A 27,417-nucleotide genomic window follows, 5' to 3' on the forward strand; every position below is an offset into this window, starting at 1 on the left:
TGATACAGCACTGCCTCATGTGCCTTATTGCTTTAATAATGTGTCACCAACATATTAATAACATTAATTCCAATGAATTACATATTTTCAATACAACTGTATTTTAATAAATACATTCTTCCAGAAGATTTAGCCCAAAACAAAAATCTCACAAAAATCAGGTTGTTAGTTATTTTGGTCATGTTGCTACAGACACGACCCAGTCATTAATTATTTTTGTATAGTTGCTATGCAAAAGAAAATGGTTGCTATGTAGGCTGGATAATGTTCTTGTTACTTGCTAGCTCGCCAGCCAACTTTTCAGCTAACTCATTCACGTCAAACATTGAACCTGGAATGACAGTACACAAGCTGCATTTTCATTTGTTTTATATTTTTTTCTATTGGCATTTACTTGGATTTGTCCATGATAACGACGTTGTTGAGTGATTTATAATGACATTGTTGGTTGATTTCATCTAGCTTGGAAAAAGTTGTCTCGTCTTGACACTCTCTATGTTTAGTACAGAGCTCAAAATTCAAAAGTGAAACAATGTTTTTAGGCTTATATTAACCCCCACTGTACCAAACTAAATGCTAGGCTGGAAGCAAGGGGAAATAATGTGCGAGTTGAGATGATTCGGACAGCAGCATGAACATTATATTCTTACGAAGGCATAGGGATCATTTTCAGATGGAACTGTTAGCAGGCATAGTGTGCCTGTGCCAGCAAATACAGCGCGGCTTGGAATGCTGCTTGTCCAATCAGAATCCAGGGTCAAAACAACTAGTTTTATAATACCCCATAATGACAAAGTGAAAACATGTTTTCATACATTTTTGCTGATTTATTGACAATGAAATACAGAAATATCTAATTTACATAAGTATTCTCACCCCTGTGTCAATACATGGCTGTGATTACAGCTTTGAGTCTTTCTGGGTAAGTCTCTTAGAGCTTTGTACACCAGGATTGTACAATATTTGCACATTCAAGTTTTATCAAGCTCTGTCAAGTTGATTGTTGATCATTGCTAGACAGACATTTTCAAGTCTTCCATAGATTTTCATGGCGATTTAAGTCAAAACTGTAACCAGGCCTGAATAACGTTTTCCTCTAGGATTTCTTTCTATTTTTTTATTAGGGGGTAGAGCAGCTTTAATATTGCGGATAGATTGTGGCTTCTATGAATGTAATTCTCTGCATCATTTCCAATCCCCCATATATACAGGTGAAGTTGGAAGTTTACATCCACTTACCGCTCAGGAAGGAGACACGTTCTGTCTCCTAGAGATGAACGTACTTTGGTGCAAAAAGTGCAAATCAATCCCAGAACAACAGCAAAGGACCTTGTGAAGATTCTGTAGGAAACAGGTAGAAAAGTATCTATATCCACAGTAAAACGAGTCCTATATCGACATAACCTGAAAGGCCGATCAGCAAGGAAGAAGCCACTGCTCCAAAACCGCCATAAAAAAGACAGACTACGGTTTGCAACTGCACATGGGGACAAAGATCGTACTTTTTGGAGAAATGTCCTCTGGTCTGATGAAACAAAAATAGAACTGTTTGGCCATAATGGCCATCGTTATGTTTAGAGGAAAAAGAGGGAGTCTTGCAAGCTGAAGAACACCATCCCAACCGTGAAGCACGGGGGTGGCAGCATCATGTTGTGGGGGTGCTTTGCTGCAGGAGGAACTGGTGCACTTCACAAAGTAGATGGCATCATGAGGAAGGAACATCATGAGGATTTATTGAAGCAACATCGCTAGACATCAGTCAGGAAGTTAAAGCTTGGTCGCAAATGGGTCTTCCAAATGTACAATGACCCCAAGCATACTTCCAAAGTTGTGACAAAACGGCTCAAGGACAACAAAGTCAAGGTATTGGAGGGGCCATCACAAAGCCCTCACCTCAATCCTATAGAAAATGTGTGTGCAGAACTGAAAAAGAGTGTGCGAGCAAGGAGGCCTACAAACCTGACTCAGTTACACCAGCTCTGTCAGCAAGAATGGGACAAAATTCACCCAACTTATTGTGGGAAGCTTGTGGAAAGCTACCCAAAATATTTGACCCAAGTTAAACAATTTAAAGGCAATGCTACCAAATACTAATTGAGTGTATGTAAACGTCTGACCCACTGGGAATGTGATGAAAGAAATAAAAGCTGAAATAAATCATTCTCTCTACTATTATTCTGACATTTCACATTCTTAATAACTGACCGAAGACAGGGAATTTTTACTAGGATTAAATGTCAGGAATTGTGAAAAATTAGTTTAGACGTATTTGGCTAAGGTGTATGTAAACTTCCGACTTCAACTGTTTTTTTTTTTTAAATTAAATATATATATTTTTTTTTTATTAAATATATGTTCCTTCTTTAGTATTTTCCCCTAACCCTACCACCCCTCCCCTAATTGGAATAAACTAATTGACAACAATAATTAGTATGTATAAGCTGGAAGTAAAAACCTATATCAATTTTATGGATACAGTATATTTTACATTAGTCATCTTTTTTTTATTATTCAGCTACCTTCAACCCCATCCATCTATCTCTCAAAACCATCCAGTTTTGATTTCTAATTGCCATATATTTGTCAACTGTGCTGTGATGTTTCACAAAGTTTCTGAACCTTTATATTCTCATAGATTCTACAGATTGTAAATTAAAGATAAACATTTTTGCTAAGAGTATTATTATATTATTGATGGATTGACTATGGCATTTCAAGTCACCCAGCAGTGCTACTTGCAGAGTTAGCTCCAGGTAAATGTTTAAATTCTTCAACCATTCCTGAACCTGCGAGCAAAAACAAGCAACATTTATTTCATTTATCACTATTTTCTTTAAACAATTTTGGTCTTTAATGTAGGGCTGACAGACAAGTTCCTTACCTTCTCCCCCTTCCACTTGCCTCTTCCAGTTTTGCGGTAATGCTGCAATCAGTTGGTTGAAATTTTGGATAGAGCAGACATTTCCATATATTTTTGTTAACTGCATGCTATGACATAACTCCACCAGTCCTATGATATAATTTACTAAGATTATACCGTTTTTTGTTCTTCCCAAATATATATATATTTTTTTATCAATTAGTATACAGTGCCTTGCAAAAGTATTCATCCCCCTTGGCATTTTTCCTATTTTGTTGCATTACAACCTGTAATTTAAATACATTTTTATTTGGATTTCATGTAATGGACATACACAAAATAGTCCAAATAGTGAAATCAAAAAAATAAAAAAACGGAAAAGTGGTGCGTGCATATGTATTCAACCCATTTGCTATGAAGACCCTAAATAAGATCTAGTGCAACCAATTACCTTCAGAAGTCACAAAATGCATGAAATAACGTCCACCTGTATGCAATCTAAGTGTCACATGTCAAAATCTATCTGTCACACGATCTCAGTATATATACACCTGTTCTGAAAGGCCCCAGAGTCTGCAACACCACAAAGCAAGGGGCACCACCAAGTAAGTGGCTCCATGAAGACCAAGGAGCTCTCCAAACAAGTCAGGAACTAAGTTGTGGAGAATTACAGATCAGGGTTGGGTTATAAAAAATATCTGAAACTTTGAACATCCCATGGAGCACAATTAAATCCATTATTAAAACATGGAAAGAATATGGCACCACAACAAACCTGCCAAGAGAGGGCCGCCCACCAAAACTCACGGACCAGGCAAGGATTGCATTAATCAGAGAGGCAACAAAGAGACCAAAGATAACCCTGAAGGAGCTGCAACGCTCCACAGTAGAGATTGGAGTATCTGTCCATAGGACCACTTTAAGCCATACACTCCACAGAGTTGGGCTTTACGGAAGAGTGGCCAGAAAAAAAATAAGAAAACATGTTTGGTGTTCGCCAAAAGACATGTGGGAGACTCCCCAAACATATGGAAGGAGGTACTCTGGTCAGATGAGACTAAAATTGAGCTTTTTGGCCATCAAGGAAAACGCTATGTCTGGCGCAAACCCAACACCTTTCATCACCCCGAGAACACCATCCCCACAGTGAAGCATGGTGATGGCAGCATCATGCTGTGGGGATGTTTTTCATCGGCAGGGACTGGGAAACTAGTCAGAATTGAAGGAATGATGGATGGCGCTAAATACAGGGAAATTCTTGAGGGAAACCTGTTTGTCTTCCAGAGATTTGAGACTGGGATGGAGGTTCACCTTCCAGCAGGACAATGACCCTAAGCTTACTGCTAAAGCAACACTCAAATGATTTAAGGGGAAACATTTAAATGTCTTAGAATGACCTATTCAAAGCCCAGACCTCAATCCAATTGAGAATCTGTGGTATGACTTAAAGATTGCTGTACACCAGCGGACCCATCCAACTTGAAGGAGCTGGAGCTGTTTTGCCTTGAAGAATGGGCAAAAATCCAAGATGTGCCAAGTTTATAGAGACATACCACAAGAGACTTGCAGCTGTAATTGCTGCAAAAGGTGGCTTTACAAAGTATTGACTTTGGGTGGGTGAATAGTTATACACTCTCAGGTTTTCCATTTTTTTTTGGTCTTATTTCTTGTTTGTTTCACAATAAAACATATTTTGCATCTTTAAAATGGTAGGCATGTTGTGTAAATCAAATTATACAAAACCCCCAAAAATCTATTTTAATTCCAGGTTGTAAGGCAACAAAATAGGAAAAATGCCAAGGGGGTGAATACTTTCACAATTTTAACTATAATATTTGTTGTAATATTTGTTCTGTATTTTCTGGTGGATTAAACTGAAATTGAAACCAGCTTTCTATGGCTTGTTTTAAAAATAGCAATAATTTGGAGATTATGTTATTTTCAGATAACCGAAAGGGAGAGGTTGTTATCTGAATAAAGAGAGAAATACCATTCTTGAACATGGGGTGAGCCATTCTTAATAATCTGCTACAACTGGTTTTGGATTTAAGTATACCTTTGTATGACTGAAGCCTTTAGTGAGATGTCCAATGTTTAAATATTTACCCCTTTCTGCCCTCCAAATTCATATTCGATATATAAATATACCAGATACATTTTATCTGGCTTGCTGTTCCAAATAAAGTGGAATATTTTTTGCTCATATAATTAAAAAAACAAGTTGTTAGGTGTATGCAGCGCCATGAGTAAATAAGTATACTGGGATATGACTAAAGAGTTATTAATCAGGGTGATTTTTCCTCAAATAGACAGGTATTGCCCTTTCCATAGTAGCAAGATCTTATCTCTTTTTGCTAACTTTCTATGAAAATGTATTGTAGTGAAATAATTTCTTCCTTTCGGAATATAAATACTGATTGTAATCCAGAGCGGTTAGAAAAATTCTGTCAGCATACAATGACTTTTGTTTTTAAGCCCTGGATTTATAGCACCTTGATATTATTGTTGGATCTGATATTAATAGCTAACATTTCGATAGTCATAATAAATAGATATGCCTATGGTGGACAACCTTGTTTTACTCCTCTTGACAGTTTAACACTTTCTGAAAAGTAGCCAGAATTTTTTTGTACATCTGGGGTTACTATACATAATTTTAACCCAATGTATAAGAGATTCTCCAAAATAAGAATAGTCCAGGCATTTCTATATAAATTCCAAACGTACTTTATCAAAGGCCTTTTCAAAGTCAGCTATGGATACCAGGCCTGGTTTCGCAGATTTTTTATAGTATTCTATTGTTTCCAGTACTTGTCTTATATTATGTCTAATGTATCATCAATGTAAAACACCTGCCTGATTAGGATTAATAATATCTGACAATACCTTCTTAATTCTGTGCTCTATGCATTTTGCTATCATTTTTGCATCACACCATGGAAGTGTAAGAAGCATCCTGTCTTTTAAATGGACTGGATCTTTATTTACCACCTGGGTCCTGTTTCAGTAATAGTGAAATCAGACCTTCTTTCTGAGTGTCTGACAGTCTACCATTTTTATAGGAATGGTTAAAACATGCTAATAACAGAACCTCTGAGTACATCAAATAAGGTTTGATATACCTCAACTAGTATGCCATCCAGCCCTGGAGTTTAAAGCCTTTTATTCCATCAAGAAGTTCAGAAAATAATCGGATAGGATCATTCTGACCCACATACAACAATATCAAGATCACCGAATCCAGATTTTCAGTGCTTTGAACAGGCCTACACCATGCCATCTACTGGATAGGTTGTGGTACTACTTCCACACTGTCGTGGGGAAACAAAAAGTTAACTACATAAATTCAAGTAAGATACATTTTTTCTTTACAGATTTCATATCACTTATAAGTAAGTAGATGCGTGTATTTGACATGTCTCAATATAACAACTGACCACATACCTATACTAGGGTCAATTTAACATAATACACCTTTGTTTTTCAGATGTAAGAACGTTTTTTAAATCTCACTTTAGTTACATTGACATTTCTTGGTTGTAGTGCCTTTCACCTTTCAAATCCCCCCTGAATCCTCCCTTCCAGTGGGATCAAGATAGTTTTGATGCCGGAAATCTGAATTACCATAACTACTTTTCAGTTTTGAAAAAATTAAAAATAACAATTAATCCAGTTTAAAGGTCAGATTGGACTACCAAATCCTTATTCCTTTTCAGAGGATCAGAATAAAAAATGTCAGTTTTGAAAAACCCAATTCCAACATTTAATCCTATCCAATTGCCGAAATCTGATGAATTAACTTTAAAAAACTGGACCCTGGTTTCCTGCACAATAGTAGAATAAATAAGACAAACAGGACAATAGGAGAAACAGTAACAAAAAAGTGTTGCATTTTATAAGCCATGGTCCTGCTGGGTTTTTCACGCTCAACAGTTTTCCATGTGTATCAAGAATGGTCCACCACCCAAAGGTGTAGTGGGCATAATTATATTTATTGCTATCTTTTCACCCCTTTTTCACCCCAATTTCGTGATATCCAATTGGTAGTTACAGTCTTGTCCTATCGCTGCAACTCCTATATGGACTCAGGAGAGGCGAAGGTCGAGAGCCATGCGTCCCCCGAAACACGACCCTGCCAAGCCGCACTGCTTCTTGACACACTGCTCACTTAACCTAGAAGCCAGCCGCACCAATGTGTCAGAGGAAACACCGTACAACTGGTGACTGAAATCAGCGTGCATGCCCGCCACAAGGAGTCGCTAGAGCATGATGGGACAAGGACATCCCAGCCGGCCAAACCCTCCCCTAACCCGGACGACGCTAGGCCAAATGTGCGCTGCCTCATGGGTCTCCCAGCCTGCGATCGAACCCGGGTCTGTAATGACGCCTCAAGCGCTGCGCCACTCGGGAGGCTGGGAATTAGTATTTGACATGTGTACATACAGTATATATACGTTGTCTTCCAAATACTTTAGGCGAGCTTGATTTAACTTTTCTGGTGCACTTAAACCAATAGTCCCGTGTGTAAACCATGCCCACCCAAGCCAAATCAAGCACACCTACAGTGGCAAGAAAAAGTATGTGAACCCTTTGGAAATATCTGGATTTCTGCATAAATTGGTCATAAAGTTTGATCTGATCTTCATCTTCTGATCTTGTTTTCGTGTCTTTATTGAACACACCATGTAAACCTTCACAGTGCAGGGTGGGAAAAGTATGTGAACCCTTGGATTTAAAACCTGTTAGAGATAGGGGGCAGTATTTTCACATTCGGATGAAAAGCTTGCCCTGCTACTCGGGCCCAGAGTCCAATATTTGCGTATTATTAGTAGATTTGGATAGAAAACACTCTGAAGTTTCTAAAACTGTTTGAATGATGTCTGTGAGTATAACAGAACTGATATGGCAGGCAAAAACCTGAGAAAAATCCATCCAGGAAGTGGGAAATCTGAGGATTGTAGTTTTTCTATCTAATCCCTATCCAAACTACAGTGTCTGTGGGGTCATATTGCACTTCCTAAGGCTTCCACTAGATGTCAACAGTCTTTAGAACCTTGTTTCATGCTTCTACTGTTACTGGGCAGAGAATAAGCGCCCAGTCAACCAGTGGACTGCCTGAGACCAAGGAGTTGTTTACTGCGCGAGCACGCAGGTGCGCCGCTCCTTCTTTTTCCTCTGTAATGAATAACCTATTGTCCGGTTGTAATATTATCGGATATTTATGTTAAAAAGACTCTAAGGATTGATTGTAAACATCGTTTGACATGTTTCTATGAACGGTAATGGAACATTTTGACTTTTCGTCTCTGGTTTTGCGCTCGCGCATTTTGCCTTTGGATAGTGATCTGAACGCACAAACAAAAGGAGGTATTTGGACATAAATATGGAGTTTATCGAACAAAAATAACATTTCTTGTGGGAGTCCTGGGAGTGCATTCCGACGAAGATCAGCAAAGGTAAGTGAAAATTTATAATACTATTTCTGAGTTTAGTTGACTCCAGAACTTGGCAGGTAACTGTATAGCTTGCTTTGAAGGCTGAGCTCTGTACTCAGAATATTGAACAATGTGCTTTTGCCGTAAAGCTATTTTGAAATTTGACACAGCGGTTGCATTAAGGAGAAGTGTATCTATAATTCTTTCAATAAGTGTTGTAAAGTTTATCAACGTTTATGATGAGTTTTTTTGTAAATTGATGTGCTCATTGAAGTTTTGGGAGGCAATACATTTTCTGAACATCACGCGCCAATGTAAAATGGGGTTTTTGGATATAAATATGAACTTTATCAAACAAAACATACATGTATTGTGTAACATTGAGTCCTGGGAGTGTCATCTGATGAAGATCGTCAAAGGTTAGTGATTAATTTTAGCTGTATTTCTGTTTTTTGTGATGCCTCTCCTTGCTTGGAAAATGGATGTGTTTCTTTCTTGTCAAGTTGATGTCCTAACATAATCTAATGTTGTGCTTTCGCCGTAAAGCCTTTTTGAAATCGGACAATGGGGTTGGATTAATGAGAAGATTATCTTTAAAATGGTGTATAATAGTTGTATGTTTGAGAAAATTGAATTATGAGATTTTTGCTGTTTTGTATTTCGCGCCCTGCTATTACATTGGCTAGCTAACATTCCGCTAGCGGAACTCCTGTCCATAACAGGTTTTAATAACCTGGTTGACCCTCCTTTGACAGCAATTACATAAAAAAATCTTTTTCTGTAGTTGCAGATCAGACATGCACAACGGTCAGGAGGAAATAGGAAGCTTTTCTATTGTTGGTTTACTTCTGTGTTTTGGGTTGTTGTCCTGTTGCATCACTGTTGCATCACCCAACTTCTGTTGAGCTTCAATTGGTGGACAGCCTAACATTCTCCTGCAAAATGTCTTGATAAACTTGGGAATTCATTTTTCCGTCAATGATAGCAAGCTGTCCAGGCCCTGATGCAGCAAGCAGCTCCAAACCATGATGCTCCCTCCCCCATACTTTACAGTTGGGATGAGGTTTTGATGTTGGTGTGCTGTGCCTTTTTTTCTCCACACATAGTGTTGTGTGTTCCTTCCAAACAACTCAACTGTAGTTTCATCTGTCCACAGAATATTTTGCCAGTAGCGCTGTGGAACATCCAGAGATTTCTGTAAGTCTTTAGCTGACACTCTAGGATTCTTCTTAACCTCATTGAGCATTCTGCGCTGTGCTCTTGCGGTCATCTTTACAGGACGGCCACTCCTAGGGAGAGTAGCAAAAGTGCTGAACTTTCTCCATTTATAGACAGTTTGTCTTTCCGTGGACTGATGAACATCAAGGCTTTTAGAGGTACTTTTGTAACCCTTTCCAGCTCTATACAGGTCAACAATTCTTTATCTTAGGTCTTCTGAGATCTCTTTTGTTCGAGACATGATTCACATCAGGCAATGCTTAAGCACACTATGTTTGTCTATTGTTGTGACTTAGATGAAGATCAGATCAAATTTGATGACCAATTTATGCGGAAATCCAGGTAATTCCAAAGGGTTCACATACTTTTTCTTGCCACTGAAAGAAAACAAATACTTTGACCCATGTTTGTTCACAACCATTGCACCATATCTATCTATCTTTCCATCAGTCTGTTTGTCTATCATTGTCATGTGTCTGTATTTCGGACTTTCTGTCTTTTTAGCTGGATACTCTTTATCGACACAAAATATACAAAAGTATGTGGACACCCCTTCAAATTAGTGGACTCGGCTATTTTAAAATTGAACACAGAGACATGCAATCTCCATAGACAAACATTGGCAGTAGAATGGCCTTACAGAAGAGCTAAGTGACTTTCAACATGGCACCGTCATAGGATGCCACCTTTCCAAAAAGTCAGTTGGTCAAATTTTTGCCCTGCTAGAGCTTCCCCGGTCAACTGTAAGTGCTATTTTTGTGAAGTGGAAACAAGGAGCAACAACAGCTCAGCAATGAAGTGGTAGGACACACAAGCTCACAGAACAGGACCGTCAAGTGCTGACGCGCATAGTGTGTAAAAATCATCTGTCCTCGGTTGCAACACTCACTACCGAGTTCCAAACTGCACTGGGAGCAACGTCAGCACAAGAACTGTTTGTCGGGAGCTTCATGAAATTGGTTTCCATGGCCAAGCAGCCGCACACAAGCCTAAGATCACCATGTGCAATGCCAAGCGTCGGCTGGAGTGGTATGAAGCTCGTCGCCATTGGACTCTGGAGCAGTGGAAATGCACAAATCTGGGTTTGCCAGGAGAATGCTATCTGCCCCAATGCATAGTGCCAACTGTAAAGTTTGGTGGAGGAGGGAAAATGGTTTGGGGCTGTTTTCATGATTCTGGCTAGGCCCCTTAGCTCCTGCATACAATGACATTCTAGACGATTCTGTGCTTCCAACTTTGTGGCAACAGTTTGGGAAAGGTTCTTTCTATTTCAGCATGACAATGCCCCCGTGCACAACGCGAGTTTCATACAGAAATGTTTTGTCTAGATCGGTGTGGAAGAACTTGACTGGCTTGCACAGTGCCCTGTCCTCAACCCTATCTAACACCTTTGGGATGAATTGGAACACTGACTGCGAGCCAGGCCTAATCGCCCAACATCAGTGCCCGACCTCACGAATGCTCTTGTGGCTGAATGGAAGCAAGGCCCTGCAGCCATGTTCCAACATCTAGTGGAAAGCCTTTCCCAGAAGAGTGGAGGCTGTTATAGCAGTAAAGGGAGGACCAACTCCATATTAATGCCCATGATTTTAGAATGAGATGCTCGACTAGCTGGTGTCCACATTCCTTTGGCAATGTAGTGAATCGTGCTCTGTATTTTTAAGCCTGAAGCATTACTGATATGAAACCAGTTATTTTCACATTTCTAAAACAGGCATGAGGAAGCACACACAAGATTAAGAAACACATACAGTACCAGTCAAAAGTTTGGACACACCTACTCATTCAAGGGTTTTTCTTTATTTTTACTATTTTCTACATTGTAGACATCAAAACTATGAAATAACACATATGGAATCATGCAGTAACCAAAAAAAGTGTTAAACAAATGTTATACTTGAGATTCTTCAAAGTAGCCACCCTTTGCCTTGATGACAGCTTTGCACACTCTTGGCATTCTCTCAACCAGCTTCATGAGGTAGTCACCTGGAATGCATTTGTCACGTCCTGACCAGTATAAGGGGTTATTGGTTATTGTAGTTTGGTCAGGACGTGGCGGGGGGTATTTGTTTTATGTGGTTCGGGGTTTAATGGGATATGTATTTATGTAAGAGGGGTGTTTGATTTATGTGTTCCGGGGTTTTTGGGTAATGTTCTTGTTTTGTATTTCTATTTTTTCTATGTTGTGTATTTCTTTGTTGGCCTGGTATGGCTCTCAATCAGGAACAGATGTACATCGTTGTTGCTGATTGAGAGTCATACTGTTTTCACCTGTCCCTTTGTGGGAAGTTGTTGTTGTACTGCTGTGTGTTAGCCTGCAACACTGTTCGTTCGATCGTTTTCTTGTTTTGTTTGTTACGTGTTCTAATAAAGTTAAGATGAGCACTCAACCCGCTGCGCCTTGGTCCATTACATACGACGACCGTTACAGCATTTCAATTCACAGGTGTGCCTTGTTACTGTAAATGCTAATTTGATGAATTACAATAACATCACATCAACAACCCGCTCTACCACTGCATGGTTAAGAAAATTAGCAACTCTAATTAAGAACGTTACCATGTTGCTGATTTTGCAAAATAATTCACTGTTTCCTTGCATGCAGTCAATGCATATAGAATCACTCTTCCGTGTTATTTTTTCTCAGATGCAATCTGTCCATTTCTCTCTTCCTATACATAGAGGATACAATTCTTGTTTTCATCTTTGATCTTTGAAATGGTTCTAATTCTCTGTAATTTGGTAGGGCCAAGGCTGCATGCATCCTTCCTCTCTTGGAGTATAGAAGGACATCATGGATGGAATTCCTACCTAGAGACGTCCTTTCCACTCTGCACTCACTCACACACACACACCCACACACAGACACACATAAGGCGACACATAAGCACTAGTGTGCCACTAATAGTGTGAGAGCATCACTGTATGCCAGACAGGAGAGTAGGAACGGACTGCACACTCAGCGAGAGAAGAGAGAGAGATTAGAGAGGGAGTGAGTGAGAAAGAGAGAGAACAGAGATGCAGGGGGTATAGAGTGGGAGGAAGGAGTGAGAGAATAAGAGGAGAGGCAACAGCTCTCAGTAGAGGGGAACCAAGAGGGTTTGTTTTAGAGGAACAAAGCAACTCAGTGTTAGTGTGAAACTGTAGGTAAGGGAGAGAGAGAAGGAACAGAAAATAAAGGGATACACACCACAGGAGGTTGGTGGCACCTTAGTTGGGGAGGACTGGCTCGTGGTAATGACTGGAGCAGAACAAGTGGAACGGTATCAAATACGTCAAACACATGGTTTGATTCCATTGCATTCCCTCAATTTCAGCCATTATTAAGAGCCGACCTCCCCTCAGCAGCCTCCTCTGATACACACATATGAGAGAGTGAAAGATAACAATCGAGAGAGAGGGAGGGGAAATCGAGAGAAAAGGCTTGAGTCTGCAGAATTAGTGTTTTTAGTAAGTCTCTTTTGGGTTGGATGGATTTGAAAGAACAGGGTCTACCTCAAAGCTGTAAGAAGGCAATTCCATGGTAACAAATTTGGTTTGTATGGACTGGACCAAATCTGCTCCAATCATAGACATCTATTTTCAAGTTTGGACATCGCAGTACAGCACAGTAGAGTATGGTTCACTCTACTCTAGTGTGCACTACTGTACAGTACTGTAATGTATTGTACTGACCTATATCCTACTCTACTTTTCTTTACTGTACTTTACTGTGCTGTCCAAACTTGTGAAAAAGACATATGTGATTGGTTCAGATTTGGACTGAACACATTTCAACTACTTTTCAATGCCCATAGACGTCCGGTGTCGGTCTATGTTTAGTGGGTGAGAGGGCTGGTTACAGTAAATGGAAATAGAGGGGGCTCATGGGTAGGTGTCAGTAAGAGCTGGAAGAGGTGACATTAACTGAAAAGAGAGAGACAGGGAGAGAGAGGGAGGGCAGTCCAGACTGTTTTCACACTTTTGCTTTGACCACCACGCAACAGAAAGAGAAAGAAAACAGTTATGAGCTGAACATAACACTATGCCAGTAGCAGGTGACCCAACTGTGGTTTGTGACTACAATGAATTCCCATTGTAGCCAATTCAGTTGAATCATATAAAATCTAAATGTATTTGTCACATGCGCTGAATACAACAGGTGTAGACCTTACAGTGGAATGCTTACTCACAAGCCCTTATTAACCAACAATTTATTAGGTCAAAATTAGAAAGTAAAAATAGAGCAACAGTAAAATAACAATAGAGGGACTATATACAGGGGGTACCAGTACAGGGTAAATGTGCGGGGGCACCGGTTAGTCAAGGTAATGAGGTAATATGTACATGTAGGTAGAGTTAAAGTGACTATAAAAAGATAATAAACAGAGTAGCAGCAGTGTAAAAGGGGGGGGGGGCAATGCAAATAGTCTGGGTATCCATTTGATTAGCTGTTCAGAAGTCTTATGGCTTGGGGGTAGAAAATGTTAAGAAGCCTTTTGGACCTAGACTTGGCGCTCTGGTACCGCTTGCCGTACGGTAGCAGAGAGAACAGTCTATGACTAGGGTGGCTGGAGTCTTTGACAATTTTTAGGGCCTTCCTCTGACACCACCTGGTATAGTGGTCCTGGATGGCAGGAAGCTTGGCCCCAGTGATGTACTCTACTGAGCCGTACGCACTACCCTCTGTAGTGCCTTGTGGTTGGAGCCCGAGCAGTTGCCATAACAGGCGGTGATGCAACCAGTCAAGATGCTCTCGATGGTACAGCTGTAGAACTTTATGAGGTTCTGAGGAGCCATGTCAAATCTTTTCAGTCTCCTGAGGGGGAATAGGCTTTGTCGTGCCCTCTTCACGACTGTCTTGGTGTGTTTGGACCATGATAGTTTGTTGGTGATGTGGACACCAAGGAACTTGAAGCTTTCAACCTGCTCCACTACAGCCCCATCGATAAGAATGGGGGCGTGCTCGGTCCTCCTTTTCCTGTAGTCCACAATCATCTCCTTTGTCTTGATCACATTGAGGGAGAGGTTGTTGTCCTGGCACCACACGTCCAGGTCTCTGACCTCCTACCTATAGGCTGTCTCATCGTTGTCAGTGATCAGGCCTACCACTGTTGTGTTATCGGCAAACTTAATGATGGTGTTGGAGTTGTGCCTGGCCATGCAGTCATGAGTGAACAGGGAGTAGAGGACGAGCCTGAGCATGCATCCCTGAGGGGCCCCCGTGTTGAGGATCAGCGTGGTGGATGTGTTGTTGCCTACCCTTACCACCTGGGGGGTGGTAAGGGTTATGTGTTATGTGGTGGAATATTATATTCATTTTGAGAGAGACTTTGTCATTTCTTCAAACAATCATCTTTATTCAATATCAATTAATTATTGCAATAATGAAACCGTCGATCCAACAGTCTTGGTATATAAGGAACAGACCATGCTGTTCCTTATATACCTGTTACCAAGATTTCTCAGTGATAGCTGCTTCAACCCCTCCCATATAGATTGGGGGCAACATAAGCCACTTTGGGTTCATCCTGTGGTCATCTGCCAGGATAATTAGGAATACTGAGGCCTTTCTTCTGTTCTTCCAGGCTATCTCTATCTCGGTGACTCCCACCACATCTGATCTATGGGATGCCAGCTGTAGGTTTTTTATCACCAAGCCATCACTTAATCAGTTGCCAGCCCAAGCTCCATAAATACTCCGCTCAGTTAACTCAGAAAATGAGAGAGAGAGAGTCCTAAGAACCTTACTCTAATAAATTAAACAACCATTTACATTACATTACATTACATTTAAGTCATTTAGCAGACGCTCTTATCCAGAGCGACTTACAAATTGGTGCATTCACCTTATGATATCCAGTGGAACAAGCACTTTACAATAGTGCATCTAAATCTTTTAAGGGGGGGGGGGGGGGGTTAGAAGGATTACTTTATCCTATCCTAGGTATTCCTTAAAGAGGTGGGGTTTCAGGTGTCTCCGGAAGGTGGTGATTGACTCCGCTGTCCTGGCGTCGTGAGGGAGCTTGTTCCACCATTGGGGTGCCAGAGCAGCGAACAGTTTTGACTGGGCTGAGCGGGAACTGTGCTTCCTCAGAGGTAGGGGGGCCAGCAGGCCAGTGGTGGAAGAACGCAGTGCCCTTGTTTGGGTGTAGGGCCTGATCAGAGCCTGAAGGTATGGAGGTGCCGTTCCCTTCACAGCTCCGTAGGCAATCACCATGGTCTTGTAGCGGAATTTGTGCATTTGGTGCATAAATATAACATTATATTGTAATCCTGCTACCACATTCCCCCATTTTGAGAATTCTCTCAATTTAAAAGCAGAATTACAAGGTTTAATGCCTAAAGTGCCCAATGAACATGCCCTGGGTTAAGTATCATGATTCCACCATGTGTAAGGCATCGCCTATGGACTCTATGTGCCATTAGCATAAACCTGCTATAGTTCCTGAGTATTATCATTATCAAAAATTACAATTGGCAATGGATATAAATCCAATAGATTAGTATCAATTTTACTCTCAGGACCAGAGTTCACCTCTCCATTCACCAAGGCATGCTGAGACTAGTCATTGGTCAACATTTTCAGTACACAAACAACTTCTTTACCTATGTCACAATCATCATAACAACAATCAAAACAATCAATCCATAATACATTAATTGCTCCGATTAACATACCAAAACTTTCTCAAATCAATCAGGCAGTTTTAAAAATCATTCAGCTTCCAAATCATAATTAAAACCCAAAGAATTAATAATTAAAATAACAAAATTTAGAATGACATTGCTCAGTGATTCACATTGGTTCTATCACCCAAAATGAAAACCCTCAACTTAACACACTGACAGAATGTATATTACTATACAATATATTCATCTCATAATTCTAGTATTAAGTTTCTCATCAGGGTTATAATTGCAGATCAGTATCTCAATGCATTCTTAGCCTAAATCACTATACATTTTGCAGTGTATAAACCTCCTCAATCAACCTGATACCCCAAAATAACAATTTTAGACAAATCAATTACGGGCACACGAGACCAACCCGCTGCTTTTCCCGGCAAACAATCTTGTGGCATGTCTTCATTTTTCTTCTGCAGATAGCTTTACAGTTCAATGTGGATGGCCCATGACAATGTCCCAATTTCAATGTCTCACCTGAACCCCACCACAACTCCTACAATGTCTTGTCCATTTGCCAACCAGTATACCAGCAATATGAGAGAAGTTTTGGAACGGATCTCTCCCCATGCTCACTCCATGTGGACTTCTGTTGTTCAACTGGATGCTGTACACCGATTGCTGGTTCGGACTCAGGTCACTCGATAGAGGTGGTGCAGGACAGCGCCGTAGTGAACGCCATTTCTTCAGCTGGTTAGAGGAGGTTTTGAGGAACACACCATTTGGTAAAATTACCCCACCCATGCATTTAGATACCATCTCCACCATAACCTTGAGAAAGGACAGATCAGAACAATAATTCAGTTCAGTGCATCTTTGATTCCGGAAATACAAACAAATCATCTACTGTATGACAAATTATTACTACAATCCAATATTCTTAATGTAAATCTCTAAAACACATGTCTTTGAAAAAAAAATAACATCACATTCTGTTGTAACAATTTTTCCAATTAGCCTATACTCCCCTTATCACACTGTCAACCTCATTGCAGAGTCATAGGATCAGGAAATTATCCATCATCCAGCAGACCCAATCTGGTGAGATTTGTCGAAACAACCATTTGGTGCATAAATATAACATAATCTTGTAATCCTGCAACCACAGTTACTTCTGTGAAATGTCATTATCTTCCCTCCTCATGAAGGAGAGAAATAAGAAAATATCTTAAAGATAGGTGGGTTTTTTGTAACAGAATGAAACTAAATATAAATATTGATATTATTTGGCAGGGTCTTTAATTCAACATGAATGTGAATGTATTTTTAATAGCTTTTAAGACTTTTTATGCTCAATGTTTTCTAAGACTGCTTTTCCTTCTGATTACCAGAAATCAGTCTTTGCTTATTCCACATTTTTAGGATGGAAAATGGTTGAAAAATGTATATGCCTTAATTTCTCAAAAATATAGATTCTTACCTTTCATTTTATGTGCTCCTATGAAGTTCACGTTAGTGCTCATGGGGATTTTTTACGTGGAAATGTCGAAGACCATCCTACTGTGGTGTGGAATCCCAAATCTAAGCCTCATACAGGACTCCCTGCATATCGATGTCCTTGAGATGACTTTGCTTTGCTTTAGGGTTCCATCTGTTAGGCTATAGATACAGAAGACTGTGGGCAGCAAAGGCAGTTTGTCAAAATTAGACTTCACTGTCTGCTCACTCTCTTTCAAGGCTCTTCCCAAGCTGTATGTCCATATGAAAGTGATCACAAACCAAAGCAATAGTTCATTGTTTGTTAAAAAGACATAATTTTCATAACTTCGCTATGATCCTTTTTGTTCATTTTCTCTCTGTCAACCACCATCCTTCACCTATTTATTTGTGCTCGTGTTTAGCTTCTTTTAAGTTAGATAACATGAGCAAACAACTGTCTGGTGTATGCTGTTGTCAGTAGACTGCCTCAAGCACTGTTGCTATCTTGGGTATGCCACACTTGAATTTGGATGTCCCGATAAACCACTTTTATAAAAGGAGGGTGCATGCCTTCACACTGTTCATGATTCAAAAAACGACAATGGTTAGTCAATGTTCGGGTCACTTTCTGTTCTGTGTAATGCACCGTTTTTAGCATTTCAAGTGTGTGTAGGCACCCTTTAATTATATGTGTGCAGTTTTCAGCCAGTTTTATAATGTAGCATGTACTATGACCATTGCCCTCCATAAGTATTGTTGAGTTTATCTCAGCGGTATAAAGTGGCCGACAGATATGGCAGCTCTGCTTCTAGCTCCGAAGAAACTTTACAGTATTTCATTTTTTTTGTGTTATTTCTTACATTATTAGCCCAGATTTTTTTGGTGTTATTACATACGGCCGGAAAGAACTTTTGGATATCAGAGCGGCGGTAACTCACCAGCATTACGACCAGGAATATGACTTTCCTGAATTGGATCCTGTGTTCGTACCCCCCAGGGCAATTTAACTTATTCCAGAGGCTGCTCCAAAACACCACTGGCGGAGAAGAGGTATTTGGAGTGGACTTCTAGTCCGACTCAGGAGGCGTGCACACTATCCACCACTTCTGAGTACAATACTTGCTAATGTTCAGTCTTTGGATAATAAAGTAGACAAGCTCAGGGCGAGGATCTCCTTCCAGAGAGACATCAGGGATTGTAACATACTCTGTTTCACAGAAACATGGCTCTCTCGGGATATACTGTCCCCGTCTATTCAGCTATCTGTGTTCTCAGTACATTGTGCAGACAGGAATTAAGAAGAAAGGCGGGGGTATATGTTTCATGATTAACCACTCTTGATGTGATTGTGATAACAAACAGAAACTGAAGTCCTTTTGTTCACTCAACCTAGAATACCTCACAATCAAATGCCGACCATATTACCTCCCAAGGTAATTCTCTTCGGTTATAGTCACAGCCCTCAAGCCGATACCATGACTGCCATCAAAGAACTACACTGGACTTTATGCAATCTGGAAACCACAAATCCTGAGGCCACATTTATTGTAGCTGGGGATTTTTAACAAAGCAAATTTGAGGAAAAGGCTACCGAAGTTCTACCAAAACTTGACTGTAGTACTTGCGCTGGTAAAACGTTGGACCCCTGCTACTCAACTTTTCAAAATTCCTACAAGGACCTCCCTGGCCCGCCCTTCGACAAAGCTGATCACGACTCCATTTTGCTCCTCCCTTCCTATAGTCAGAATCTCAAACAGGAAGTACCCGTGCTAAGGTCTATTCAACGCTGGTCTGACCAATCGGAATCCATGCTTCAAGATTGTTTTGATCACGCGATCTGGGATATGTTCCGGTTAGCCTCTGAGAATAACATCAACGAAAACACGGATACGGTGACGGAGTTCATCAGGAAGTGTATAGGAGATGTTCTGTGACTATTAAAACCTACCCAAACCAGAAAATGTGGATAGATGGCAGCATTCACGCAAAACTGAAAGTGCGAACCACCGCATTTAACCATGGCAAGGTGACTGGAAGTATGGCCGAAAACAAACAGTGTAGTTATTCCTTCCATAAGGCAATCAAACAGGCAACACGTCAGTACAGAGACAAAGTGGAGTCGCAATTCAACGGCTCAGACATGAGACATATGTGGCTGGGTCGACAGACAATCACGGACTACAAAGGGAAAACCAGCCACGTCGCGGACACCGACGTCTTGTTTCCGGACAAGCTAAACACCTTCTTCGTCTGCTTTGATGATAACAAGGTGCCACCGACGCAGCCCGCTACCAAGGACTGTGGGCTCTCCTTCTCCGTGGCCAGCATGAGTAAGACATTTAAGTGTGTTAACCCTCGCAAGGCTGCCGGCCCAGACGGCATCCCTAGCCGCGTCCTCAGAGCATGCGCAGACCAGCTGGCTGGAGTATTTACAGACAAATTCAATCTCTCCCTATCCCAGTCTGCTGTCCCCACTTGCTTCAAGATGTCCACCATTGTTCCATTAACATCAACGGGGCTGTAGTGGAGCGGGTCGAGAGTTTCAAGTTCCTTGGTGTCCACATCACCAACGATCTGTCACGGTCCAAATACTCCAAGACAGTCGTGAACAGGCCACGACAAAACCTTTTCCCCCTCAAGAGACTGAAAAGATTTGGCATGGGTCCCCAGATCCTCAAAAGTTCTACAGCTGCACCATTGAGAGCATCCTGACCGGTTGCATCACTGCCTGGTATGGCAACTGCTCGGCATCTGACCATAAGGCGCTGCAGAGGGTAATGCGTATGGCCCAGTACATCACTGGGGCCAAGCTTCCTGCAATCCAGGACCTATATAATAGGCGGTGTCAGAGGAAAGCCCATGAAATTGTCAGAAACTCCAGTCACCCAAGTCATAGACTGTTTGTTTTCTCTGTTACCGCACAGCAAGCGGTACCGGAGCGCCAAGTCTAGGACCAAAAGGCTCCTTAACCTCTATGGGCTAGGTGGGACGCTAGCGTGCCACCCGTGGTGCACTCCATCAACAGCAGGTGCATTTCAAGAGCGGCAAATTTGAATCCAAATAAATGTCAAAATTCAAATTTTTCAAAAATACAACTATTTTACACCATTTGAAAGATAAACATCTCCTTAATCTAACCACGTTTTACGATTTCAAAAAGGTTTTACGGCGAAAGCATACATTTAGAGTATGTTAGGACAGTACATTTACAAGAGTTGTGTGTAATGTTTTGTCAAGTCAAAGACAGGGTCACCAAAACCATAAAACCAGCTAAAATGATGCACTAACCTTTTACAATCTCCATCAGATGACACTCCTAGGACATTATGTTAGACAATGCATGCATTTTTAGTTCTATCAAGTTCATATTTATATCCAAAAACAGCGTTTTACTATGGCATTGATGTTGAGGAAATCGTTTCCCTCCAATAACCGGCAGTCAAGTCAGCGTCACAAATTAAATAATTAAAATTAGAAAACATTGGTAAAATATTATATTGTCATTTAAAGAATTATAGATTTACATCTCTTGAACGCAATCAACTTGCCAGATTTAAAAATAACCTTACTGGGAAATCACACTTTGCAATAATCTGAGCACTGCGCCCAGAAAAATACGCGTTGCGATACAGACTAGACGTCATGTTGGGGAGATCTCAAATCGAAAATACTATGTAAATAATCCATTACCTTTGATTCTCTTCATCAGATGTCACTTCCAGGTATCACAGGTCCATAACGAATGTAGTTTTGTTCAAAAAAGCTCATCATTTATGTCCAAAAATCTCCGTCTTGTTAGCACATGATCTAAGCCAGCCGGACTTCTCGTCATGAACGAGGGGAAAAAATATATTTCCGTTCGTTCAAACATGTCAAACGTTGTATAGCATAAATCATTAGGGCCTTTTTAACCAGAACATGAATAATATTCAAGGTGGACGAATGCATACTCTTTTATAACGTATTGGAACGAGGGTACCCAACATGAACTCGCGCGCCAGGTGTCTAATGGGACATCATCGTTCCATGGCTCTTGTTCGGTCAGATCTCCCTCCAGAAGACTCAAAACACTTTGTAAAGGCTGGTGACATCTAGTGGAAGCAATAGGAAGTGCCAAAATATTCCTCAGCCCCTGTGTTTTTCAATGGGATAGGTTTAAAGTCAATACAACACATCAGGTATCCACTTCCTGTCAGAAAATGTCTCAGGGTTTTGCCTGCCAAATGAGTTCTGTTATACTCACAGACACCATTCAAACAGTTTTAGAAACTTTAGAGTGTTTTCTATCCATATATAATAAGTATATGCATATTCTAGTTACTGGGTAGGATTAGTAACCAGATTAAATCGGGTACATTTTTTTTATCCAGACGTGCAAATGCTGCCCCCTAGCCCTAACAGGTTAACAGCTTCTACCCCCAAGCCAAAAGACTGCTGAACAGTTAATCAAATGGCCACCGGACTATTACATTGACTCCCCTCCCTTCCATTTGTTTTGTACACTGCTGCTACTCGCTGTTTATTATCTATGCATAGTCACTTCACTCCTACCTACATGTACAAATTACCTCTAACCTGTACCCCCGCACACTGACTCGGTACCGGTACCCCCTGTACATAGCCTCGTTATTGTTATGTTACTTTTTATCATGTTTTATTTCTGTTTATTTGGTAAATATTTTCTTAACTCTTCTGGAACTGCACTATTGGTTAAGGGCTTGTAAGTAAGCATTTCACGGTAAGGTCTACACTTGTTGTATTCGGTGCATGTGACAACTAAAGTTTGATTTGATTTGAAAACCATCAAACGTTTACAGATGCACAATTGAGAGCATCCTGTCGGGCTGTATAACCGCTTGGTATGTCAACTGCACCACCCGCAACCGCAGGGCTCTCTAGAGGATGGTGCCCAACATATCACCGGGGGCAAACTACCTGCCCTCCAGGACACCAACAGCACCTGATGTCACAGGAAGGCCAAAAGATCATCAAGGACATCAACCACCCAAGCCACGGCCTGTTCACCCCACTATCATCCAGAAGGCGAGATCAGTACAGGTGCATAAAAGCTGGGATCGAGAGACTGAAAAACAGCTTCTATCTTAAGGCCATCAGACTGTGGAATAGCCATCACTAGCCGGCTTCCACCCGGTTGCACAACCCTGCACCTTAGAGGCTTCTGCTCTATATTCATAGAATTGGAATCACTGGCCACTTTAATAGTGGAACACTAGTCACTTTAATTAGGTTTAAATAATGTATTCTACTGTATTTTAGTCAATGCAACTCCAACATTGCTCGATCTTATATTTATATATTTCTTAATTACATTCTTTTACTTTTGGATTTGTTTGTATTGTTGTGAATCATGTTTAGATACTACTGCACTGTTTGATACTACTGCACTGTTGGAGCTAGGAACACAAGCATTTCGCTACACCCGGAATAACATCTGCTAAATATGTGTACGTGACCAATAAAATTTGATTTGATTTGATGTTGACTCCTTTCAGATCAGTGTGAAGATGAAGGAGATGAGTAAAGGATGTCATCTCAAGACTATTGAGATACATCCATGGTCTGTGATTATCAGTTGTATTGGTCCTTCAGTTGGTCTTGTGCACAAGACGGAAGTACATGCACATGACACATGCATCTAACCTTCTTCTGTGGGGTTTTACGGGGGACTACATCATATGATGGTCTATTGCAGCCACCTATTTGGTGGGGTGAAAACAAGGAAGCTTTAATGCCAAAAAAAGGTATAAAAGGGGAAGGGTGAAAACATAATATATTACAAAAAACATAAACGAAACCAAAAATGAAACCAAAAAAATCCACTTTCTTTACACACTGTACACCTTGTCATGTTCTCTTGGTTGACAAATACTCACTATGGGCTGTAATGCATCCACTACCATCTCCTCAACCCAAGTGTCACTTGTTCTATCAATTATTTTGATTGCCCGCCCAAACTTTGGCCCCCTCAACCTCTTTTTCCCTTATAGGGCACTCCACAAACTCTGGGTCATGATCCCCACCACAATTGCAACACGGCCGTTCTTCACTCCGATTTTTGTTCACTCCACTCGTCTACACACACTTGAAACATGGCCAAATCCTTTACAGTTTTTACATTGTAGTGGTTTTGGGACAAATGCTCTTACCTCATATACCCTAAGTGCTCACTATCAAAAAAATCATATAACTGACATGCTTTCTTCCTTTTCTCCATCTACCATGCGGGTTAAGCGATGAGCACTAACCACACCTGGGATTCTCGATGCAAGGTTTTCCGCCTTAACTTCCCTCAACACCCTTGAGATAACTTCCGTCGACACCACTGAGATGACTCTCTTAACAGATTCCCAACTCCGGAGTTCGAAGCACGATACTTCAGATGACACGATTCTTGTGAGACCGCTGTCCTCGTCCTCTATTCCTCAGGCACATAATGAATTATTAGGACAAGCCCAGGTCACTGATTGATTGATTTCACATTTCCCGGAAAACGATTCACCCTCTTCATGACCCCAGATGGATCTCCCATATTTTTCCTTGTTAAAAAAATCGCAGCCCAATAAGAAATGAACCCTTGTCCGACATACACTTATCATACCCTTCAATTTTCGACACCTTCTTCTTTTTCATTCCATTCTTCGACTATTACTGTTGTCTATTCATCTTCTCCAACTCTGCACTTCTCGTTTCAAATTTGACATCCACCATGATTCCGCATGGTCCTCGACCTATGCATGTAACCAAAATCTACAGGTGTTTACTTGGTTTTGCGCATGTGCCGGTGAAATAAATTTCAACGACAGTACCGGTGTGATGAGAACTTGTGCTCCATAAACCACACCCCAGTGGGCAGAGGCATGTTGCTTGTTCACTGGGACACATTTTACTACGAGAAAGACAGATAGCCCTCTCATTTTACAATGGTCTACCCTAGTTGACAAGACAGACCTGCTTGACATTCCCTCTCTTGTCGCCCTCTGTCCCTCTCTCTCTCCTTCTCACAAAGGAGGCTGCTCCCTAGCCACGAGCAGTGGAGCGTCGAGGAGAGACTTGTGGGAGCTCAGTCAGTCAGTCTGTGCTGAACCTCCCTCCCGAAAGAAAATGTATTTTAATGAACACAATAGCATTTTCATTAGTTTATGCAACTGTAGGCTATATGTGCAAAAGAATAAACACTAAAACACCAGAATTCAAATGTTAAAATCCATTAAATAAACAACATCGCAAGGACCATTCATTATTAATTTGTTAAGGGCAGGTCTTAAGGAATTAATTTATGAATTAAAAATGCATTTTAAAACAACAGAATGTCATATTTTGAGTTTAAATATATTACTGTGCTGTGAGTGTAGGAGTGCGTGTGGGGAGCGGATGTAATAGCAGTAATTCTGTCCCCAAAAGTTATTTTTTTAAATATAGCTCATTTGCCAGAGTTGTTTGGCAAGCATAGGTGATTTGGAAAGAACGGAGTGCAGGGTGTGCTAAATAAAAGGCACCACCCTCTTACGAACGATAACCAGGGACGCAGCCCAAATACAATACTTCGTAATCCCAAGAGGGAAAAACACAGATCCTCATAAACAACATACAACGCTGACAACAAACAATCCCGCACAAACCACAAACCTAACTAGCTAGCCTAAATACCCCTCCCCACTAACAACTAATACAAAACAGGTGCGTAACTAACCTAGGCCTAACTAACAGAACGTGAAACATAAATCAGTGGCAGTTAGTAGGCCGGCTACGACGACCGCCGAGCGCCGCCGAGCACCAGCTTCCGTAGGTGTCGTGACAGTGACACTGTAAGAGAATTAGCAAATGTCACTTTTTGGCACTCCATTTCATTTCCCTGCCTCTGTTGTCAATTCCAAACTGTGCTGTTTATCAGATTATTCATATACAATCTAACAATTGATAATATTCGGACCCACTGGACTAGAGTCAATTTAATGTTGTCTTTAGGCTAAATCTATTATTATATGTGTGAAATTAGTTTCGAAATAGTTTAGATTTTGTTTCAGTGGGCCATCATTAGCTGCAGATGCCTGACAGGCAGGGGGGAAACATTGATATGTCCTCTTAAAACTGCTTATAACACAAATTCTGTTTGTGTTATTAAGATTCTAACAACGATAGTGTGTTAGACTTCTTTAGCAAAAGTCAAGGACGGGTGGGACATAACTTTAAAAATGACAGAGTAATAAAAAAGTGCATGTGTTTTGAGTCAATATGATGCTCTCTGCTCTCCTAGTGTTAAATGGTTACATTTGTGGCCGCCTAGTCACTATCTCCTGGTCCCTGAGCCTAACATACTACCTCCTGGTCCCTGAGCCTAGTCACTATCTCCTGGTCCCTGAGCCTAACATACTACTTCCTGGTCCCTGAGCCTAGTCACTATCTCCTGGTCCCTGAGCCTAACATACTACCTCCTGGTCCCTGAGCCTAGCCTACTATCTCCTGGTCCCTGAGCCTAACATACTACCTCCTGGTCCCTGAGCCTAGTCACTATCTCCTGGTCCCTGAGCCTAACATACTACCTCCTGGTCACTGAGCCTAGTCACTATCTCCTGGTCCCTGAGCCTAACATACTACCTCCTGGTCACTGAGCCTAGTCACTATCTCCTGGTCCCTGAGCCTAACCTACTACCTCCTGGTCTCTGAGCCTAGCCTACTATCTCCTGGTCCCTGAGCCTAGCCTAGCCTACTATCTCCTGAGCCTAGCATAGCCTACCATCTCCTGGTCCCTGAGCCTAGCCTACTATCTCCTGGTCCCTGAGCCTAGCCTAGCCTATTGTCTTCGGTCCCTGAGCCTAGCCTACTATCTACTGGTCGCTGAGCCTAGCCTACTATCTCCTGGTCGCTGAGCCTAGCCTACTATCTCCTGGTTGCTGAGCCAGTGAGGTGTTGCCAAGCCTATTGGGATTATTACTGTTATAGGGCATTATGTTCCAGCCTCATAGTCTATTAATTACCGGCCTATGGTTTACTATGTGTAGGTCTATGTGAGTTGCATGTTAAATGCAAGAGTCATGGATTTACATAGGCCTATAAGACTATTTGGTCTGTAATGTTAGATGGTTTGTTGTGTGCTATCAATTACAGTCGGGTATACGATAGGTTATGTTTTTATGATGATTTAATGATGATTTGAGTGCCCAAATGTTGACCCTTCTCGCTTATAAATCGATCTGTGGACACCATAGTTCAAAATTGCTTACAGAGTAGTATAATTTCTGTGTGACATAGGATGTGAAATCTGAAACCACTTGAAGCTGGAATGTCCCTCTTAGCATTTCATTGGCTCTTCTGACTGTCCATCAACTCCTGTCTAAACCCTACATCACAGACACTGACAAAGCACATGCTTGCAATCCATATATCATAGTGCAGCAGGAGAGAGTGGTTTCATCACTGTAGCACATTTATAGCTATTCATCTAAAATAATTCCTACATTTTAAACAAAAAAACACTTTGTTTTTCACAGACGGGCAAGATTAATATGAGATGAAAGGTGAGTTCCTAACAAGTTCAAAGCTCTGTGAGACATTCACAGCGATGAGGGCAGGCATTTTGATCAAGAGAGACCATTTAGAAAATATGCACATTTTCTCTTACACTAAACATAAGGTGAAATCTTATAGTTAGTAATTTTATCATTAGATTATACTATATTTATAAAGAATATAAGTAATTTCATGCCTTATTCATACCATTTTGTTGAATAGGAAATTCATAATATAAAATATTTTGTATTTTCATATTTGTATCATATTTGTACTGTGTACTTGAGCTTG

General features: G+C 40.9%; 1 protein-coding gene across 2 annotated transcripts in view; it reads left to right on the forward strand.

The window, feature by feature from the left end:
- vstm2lb (V-set and transmembrane domain containing 2 like b) overlaps positions 1–27,417 on the forward strand; it is a 76,395-nt gene that overhangs the window by 38,852 nt on the left and 10,126 nt on the right. Inside the window, exon 1 of one of the 2 annotated variants that reach the window (XM_045691436.1) lies at positions 27,018–27,134. The exons of the other annotated variant lie outside the window; for it this stretch is intronic. Within the exon in view, the coding sequence (XP_045547392.1) occupies positions 27,128–27,134 (7 nt within the window). The 5' untranslated portion in view covers positions 27,018–27,127. Of the gene's footprint in view, positions 1–27,017; positions 27,135–27,417 lie in introns of those variants that run through there. 2 annotated transcript variants of the gene reach the window in all.

Source organism: Salmo salar, chromosome ssa12 (genome assembly GCF_905237065.1).
Source record: "Salmo salar chromosome ssa12, Ssal_v3.1, whole genome shotgun sequence".
NCBI lineage: Eukaryota > Metazoa > Chordata > Actinopteri > Salmoniformes > Salmonidae > Salmo > Salmo salar.